The 7,173-nt window shown below is 30.7% G+C and overlaps 1 protein-coding gene across 1 annotated transcript; it reads left to right on the top strand.

The window, feature by feature from the left end:
• Positions 1-28: 28 nt before the first annotated feature.
• Positions 29-5,020, top strand: LOC122273202 (glucose dehydrogenase [FAD, quinone]-like; the record flags this gene model as incomplete). Its single annotated transcript, XM_043057271.2, is given in 3 exon segments — positions 29-1,348; positions 3,194-3,396; positions 4,831-5,020. Coding segments are annotated over 3 exon segments (544 nt in total), but the record flags the coding sequence as incomplete, so codon positions are not given.
• Between the last annotated feature and the right edge of the window lie 2,153 nt (positions 5,021-7,173).

Here is a 7,173-nt window from a genome sequence, read left to right as displayed (position 1 = left end):
CCGTGAGCATTTCCGTGAGTGCATCCCGGGCAAGGAATGGATGTTTCTTTCTCTCTCTGTGTGCTCTATGTCCTTTCTCCTTTGCGTGTGAATGTGACCCACCCTATAAACGGGTTGTGAGAATGGCGTGGCAGAAGTCGAATTGATGGCGCCATAGATGGCGCCACTGAGAAACAGGAACAAACGCACGCCCACTGCCCAAATAGGCATACGACCAAAAAAAAAANACAAAAAAAAAAAAAAAAAAACTCAGTTGTGATTCGCTAAGCATTAAGCTTCTACGCACTTATTACAAAAAATAAATCAATAAAAAAATAAATAAATGAAAAAATAAATAAATTATAATAATAGAAAATAAAAATTTCTTTGACAAAACAGTTTTTATTTATAGTGAAGAAGAACCTGTTAAACAAAAATTATTATTTTTAAAAATATCCTCCTGAAATCCAAGCTTAACATCATGGCAGAAAACGGAATTTTTATTTAGAAATAGGTAGCTTAGAAGAAAGTAAACTGTAAATATAATCGGAGATTTTAATTGAAAAAACTTAAATGAATGAAACTTGATTAAGGTCTTTTAAATATTTTTAAATATTACATAACAATAATAAACTTTAATTTTTTGCATTTTTTGAACATTGTGAGATATTTTAATAGTGTATTTCTTTGACCATTTTTCTACTTTTCTTCGAACAGTATTTATAAAAGCGATAACAAAAATACTTATGATTATTCTAATATAAAATTAGAAATTGTTTTTTCTTGTCAGAAAGACGATGGATATAGCTAGAGAGCTTTCAAAAATCATTAACAACGCATTATTAAAGTATTTACAATAACTTGTTTTAACGTTTTTTTTCAAAATCTTAAACTTTTAAGTAAAAATGAATCTATTAACTAGATTAATAAGTGCTCCTAAAGTGATTGCATTGGATTCATGTCATTGTTTTCAACTTTAATGAAATTGAATTCTAAGCTTACCGAGAAGTTCTTAAAAAACTTAAAGCCAAGAAACTTAAAATGAAATATCAGTACTCGAATTATTTTAAGAAAATGTTTAAGAAGGTCTATGTTTGCGAAAAAAATAGATTTTGTCTCAAAATGTTCTTTTAAACAGTATTCATAAAAGCAAAATAAAAAATATTTATGATTATTTTAGTATAAAATTAGAAATTGTTTTTTCTTGTCAGAAAGACGATGGATATAGCTAGAGAAAGGGGGTACATGACACCCCTGGCCAATTCAACACTTCTTCCATTAATGCTTTTGTCTTTGGCTACACAAAAAAACTCGCCATCGCCAACTCAGTCACCATCAACAGTCAACTCTGAATATGATTATATCATAGGTAAGCTAGACATGAAAATAACCCTTCGCCACCCACCATTTTCTGGTCATAAAATAGTGTTTTCTTTAAAGTAATAAATTTGTTTTTTTTTTTTCTGATCTTTTTCATAAAATTTCAAACACAGCAGCTTTCTTTTGCAAAAGTTTCTATTTTACAGTTAAAAGACCGCATTTTGTAGAATATATAATAATATTTTGAATAAAACATTTGTTCTCTAACTAAGAAAAAAGCTTATACTTTTTTTTCGTTTCTCTAAAACAACTCAATTTTCATTAAAGTTTTTGAGCTTGCCTTGCATGTAGTTTTTGGTAAAATGCTACGAATTGCATACTTTGAAAAATATCATAAAATTAAATAATAAAAAATTCGATTCTTTTTAATTTCTCCCTAAAATTAAATTAAATGAAAAATTAACTTAAAAATTCTTTGCATTACATTTAAGTTTGGAGAAACCAATTGCTTAAAAAATGTAGAGTTTATTTTATTATAATTTTTTACACACTTTTGAGAAATTTGAATTAAAAGTTGTTCCGTTACAGGAAGTGTTTGACTTTGTATGATTGCATCCAGGGCTCGTGAAAAGCCGATTATAAATTACAAGAAGCAATATTTAAAGTTAAATAATATTTTTTTTACTTTTACAAGTACAATAATAACTTGCACCGCTTAGGAGTTTTTTTTAAAAAAAATTATCCTTTAATTCCTTTCTATGTTCAGAAAGTTTAATCTATTATAATTTTCTGAATATGTGCTGGAAAGAAGACATTTTCCTACATGCTTCAATCTTTATACTTGGAAAATCTGTGTAAAAATAAAATTAAAAAAAACTAAATAAAATTTAGCCACCGCAAAGAGTGACAACTAAGAATATTGGATTGTTTGTGGCGTACCTACACTATGAAAATTAAAGATCAATTCACTGGTATATAAGACATGCTTACTTGATTCAATCATGGGTGAAAGCCCTTATATAGCAAGACGGAAAAGAGAAAAACCTGGTACGTAAAATATTTCCTTCCAGCATTTTTTTCGAAAAAAATGAAATATCTGTAACTATCAAGATTTCTTTTATAATTCTGGCATATATATAAAACTGCTTCTTTTCCAAGATAAAGTAGATATTGTTGAAAAATTCAAAAAAAGAATAAGTAAACTCCTCCCCAAAACTAGCTATAACTGAAATGGTTTTAATACCAGCCTTTCCTCTTTTCCGTCTCACTTTCACCCCTGGATTCAATTAAGAGGTACCTTATGATAGATGAAGGTTGGCATGGTCGATTACTCCGCCCCCACATTGGTGACCTCCGGTCGTGATTTGAACGCGCAGTAACGCCCACTTCCAAAAAATATTCACAGTAACGCCTACTTCGTTGGATGATCCACATTGAACAGTTGACTTGCTACTTGTGATTGCGACATTATCAATCTCCTCACGCTGTTGCTACTTAGTCTGACTCGACAAAACACAACGTCTGCCTGCATACACTCGACTGCTAATGGCAACACAGGAGCGACTACGACTGTGACGTTAATACACCTCTCACATTCAGCAAAAAATCCGGTGACCTTGAAACCAGCTCTACCGGTCTTTCACAAGTACAGCATTTAGTGGTATCCGTTCATCGAATTCTATTCCTGAGAAAATTCTGGTGGGGGAGTATTGTTGCGTAACTACCACTATGAAAATTAAACATCAATTCATTGTATATAAGACATGCTAACTTGATCCAATCAAGAGGTACCTTTTGATAGATGAAGGTTGGCATGGTCGATTACTCCGCGTACACAACTTTAAAGTATACATCTTTCAAACTAATGAAGAATTCCTATTTTAAAATATTCTAGTTGGAGCTGGTTCTGGAGGTTCAACACTTGCAGGACGTCTATCCGAGTTACCATGCGTTAGTATTTTGTTGTTGGAAGCAGGAGGGATACCACCTATACTGAATGATGTACCAAGCCTTAGCAGATTTTTCTTTTTTACAGACCTTGACTGGGCCTACAAGACTGTTCCACAGAAGCATACAGGAAGACTCCTCACCAACAGAGTAAATACTGGGTTGGAAATTAAATTCCTGCCATTTTCTAATAACATTAAATAGTTTTAGCAAAATGATTTAGATAGTTCAAACGAGGATGTTTGGTTCGAACAAAATCTATGTAATATAATTTTTTGTACAAGAAAATTTATATTAATTTTCATCGATATAATATGATTTTAATATAATTCATGTAAATAATTTAATTTAATCTATATAATATAATTTTTTGTTTAAGAAAAATCATATTAATTTTCAGATCCTTAAAATGGAAGATCAAATTGAAAAAAATGAGCATTTTCGTCACATCCTTTTTGCTTTTAATTTAGGTTTTAAGACCACAGAAGTTTGTGACATTTGTGCTGTGTGTTGATAGGGAGGCATACACTAAAAGAACCAGTCATGATTGGTATACCAAGTTTAGAAATGGACATTTTTACCGTAACGCAGCACACTGTTAAAAATTCTAGATTAAATAACGGTAAAAAGTACTGAGCACTCTGATGCCTGATTGCAGCATGCGTAAAATTTTATCTGCATTTTTTTAAATCGTAAAATTCATTTTGTCCATAAAATCTTATGCAACAGTTTTCTAGCAATATTTATTTACTTACAGTGATTTAATGGTTCTACAGTGAATATTAATGTATATAAAAATTACGGTATGTCAGATTTTGTTCCATAAAATTTTTCTATGAAATTACAGTCCAATTTACAGTATCTTGAGAGACGATACTTTTTTCGCAATTTGATCAGGAATTATTTACCGTAACCCTCGTTCTGGGCATGCATTTGAATTCTATGCATGTGATTAAACATATTTTCACACGAAAATTAGCGATAAACGATAAAAAATACTTTTTCTAGCAGATAAAAGGTAACGCTCTCTCTCTCCAAACTTTAAAAAAAAAAAAAAAACCCAACTGGAATTTAATTGCCAACCCTAGATTAAGCAAACTTACTTATATTCCTTTTCCCTAGGGGACATTTTGTTTTCCATTGTCGATAGCCAAAAAGCAGTGCGGTGAGTCAGTGAATGCCATAAATTAATCCAGCCTCCCAGACAAAATAAGCACTCGTTGTATAATGTTTTTATTTGCATTTTGCAACAAAATTGATGGAAACTAAAGAGAACGATCTTTTGAGCAATATTCCTGTATTCTTGTTTTGTCATCTCTTCCGTGTTGTCGTGACATTTCGTCATGTTTCAGCATTGCTTCCCCGGCCGCCTCTTACTTTCTAGACAAGTTGGTACTCTCCGGCTTAAAGTTTTGTGAAACCGAAGCGGGAAAAATAAACTATGGATCAACACAATATACTTTGAGTGCCTTAAATAATTATCGCGGTTCATCAGTATCTTGAACTTCATAATAGATTAAAAGTGTCAGATTTATTTTCATTAGGTGTATTCTCGAATTATAAAATGAACTCTGTCATTTGCAGCAACTGATATGGCCCAGTGGTAAGGGACTTGGAGGAACAAGTTTGATAAATGGCATGGAGTATGTGCGGGGAAATAAACGTAATTATGATGACTGGGCTGCACAAGGTGCTGAAGGATGGAGCTATGAGGATGTGCTGCCTTATTTTAAAAAAATGGAGAGCAACAAAAATCCAGAATACTACGGAAATGGTATTATAAGTTACAATTTGTACATAATTATGTAAAGTTTCTTTCTCATTTTCTGATAATGAATGCATATTCAATATATTTTATAGGGTATCATGGATTAATGGGTCCAGTAACAGTTGAAAAGTCAAATTATAAAGCAGAATTTAAAAATCCCATTCTTGAAGCAGCTCGTGAACTTGGTTATCAAGTGATTGATGTAAACGGAGATAAGGAAACAGGTACAAATATATTCGTCAATAAATGCTTTTTTTTTGCATAAATGAAGGACTTATAATGCAAACCACATTTTTAATTTGTCCAGGAGAGTATTTTTTGTGAAGAAACAGTAAGACTTTCATGTAGATAAGATGTTTTTGTATATAATGCCGCCATCTCGTAGAAACATCTCAAATAGGAAAATAAAGGGAACAATCTGATAAAAATGTCCTATTTGTAAAAAAAAGTAATTTACTACACATGTGATTTTTTAAGAGGTCCAAAACTGCTTTAAAATGTCCTGAATTTCTTCTAAATATCCTTTTTATTCAAGGTACCAGAGAAATGCAATTATATTCAATTTTTATCGATAAAATCAGAATATTTCAATTGAATCATTAAATTTTAAAAGTTTCTAAATATATGCCTTTTTTTGTTATTAGAAAACAAGTATGTAACTTAAGTAATTACACTGCAGAAACTGTGGGAAAATATCTCTCCGAATATGACATTGGCCAGCTCAAAAAATTGTGTGAAGAAACACTTTATTACCAGTTAACACGAAATTGAGCTTTCCTAAGCAATTGAAAAGGTATAATTTAAATCTAAACACTTAAAATGGAATAAACTTACTCATTTACACCAAAGAAGAATTATTTTCACTTCCTAAGACACCGATATTGGTGATCTTTGAATACCGCTAACAAATTGTTTACGATAGAGAAGGATTTGGCGCGAGTTGGCTGTCAAAACAAAATGAACCATATGGTGTGAGTACATCGACCAGCACTCACGCTGTATGGTTCATATCGACCGGTTTACAGTTTAAATATGTATGTTTTTAGCCGTCAGTAAGGATAATTATATTTTAATTTTTAAATCTCTGTGAACAACTCTATGAGGTTATTATTGTTAGTAAGTAATTTTATCATGTATAATTTCTATCTTCTCCTGTTCTGTTAACTCTCCTTCGATTTCGTCTTTATATTCTCTCTGTGCGTTACGCATATATTTGATTTGCAAACAAATTTTATTTTAAGAATTATTAAGGATATGCATCTTAAATTGATGATTCTTATTTTTTATTGTAACGTAAAATTAACTTTACTGATTCCCATGTATATTTTATCTTACGGCAATTATAAATACTTAGAGGCTCCACCCTGTTCGCCACTGTAATTTTAAATTTATTGACTGAACACAAAAAAAATGGTGGTGGCTACTTAACCCCAAGAAAGGATAAACTAAATACACTTTTAAATACAGAACTATAGTTATTAAGTAACAAATTACGTAAAATAAAAATTTTATAAGATAAAACTTATATACAAAATAGCAATTGTTTGAAAGAATCATAGCAAAAATACTACTAAAAATGTGGTTGTTTTTAGGGGCCATAAATTGATTCGAATGCGCATGAAAATATGTGCTGGCAATATGTGCTAACAAACAAAAAATGAATAAGTAAAGTTATAACAGTTATAAAGTAAATAAAACTTCATGCACTGTAGAAATTTTAGTTTACCTCAATACAAATGATAGCGGCAACTATGCAACAAAAGTTTTTATAGTGTCATAGCAACCGTTTTTGGAGTTAAGATACATGAAAATTTTTTCAGTGTAAGAAGGAAAAATTGATTCATTTTTTATACTTATTGCTTTTTTTCTTTTTTTCGCAGTTTAAGATTTCTAACTTCTGTGTTTGAAATAAGTGCATATTTTTATGACTTCGCCAGTAATTTAAGGAGACTTATAATTGTAAAGAATTCATTTCTAATCTTTATTGATGAAACTTAAGCAACCTTTTTGAAAAAATCTAAACATCATGTTGTGTATAAGATTTTCATGCTCAGAATCTTATGAGTAAGTTACAAAAACGTTATTAAAATCTGACGAAATGTTGTCAAGGTCTATCATTTTTTTTAAAACTAAAACTATACATAAAAAATAAACAATGT

Source organism: Parasteatoda tepidariorum, unplaced genomic scaffold, assembly GCF_043381705.1.
Source record: "Parasteatoda tepidariorum isolate YZ-2023 unplaced genomic scaffold, CAS_Ptep_4.0 HiC_scaffold_2809, whole genome shotgun sequence".
NCBI classification, from domain to species: Eukaryota; Metazoa; Arthropoda; class Arachnida; order Araneae; family Theridiidae; genus Parasteatoda; species Parasteatoda tepidariorum.
This window is presented reverse-complemented; position numbering and strand designations above follow the sequence as displayed.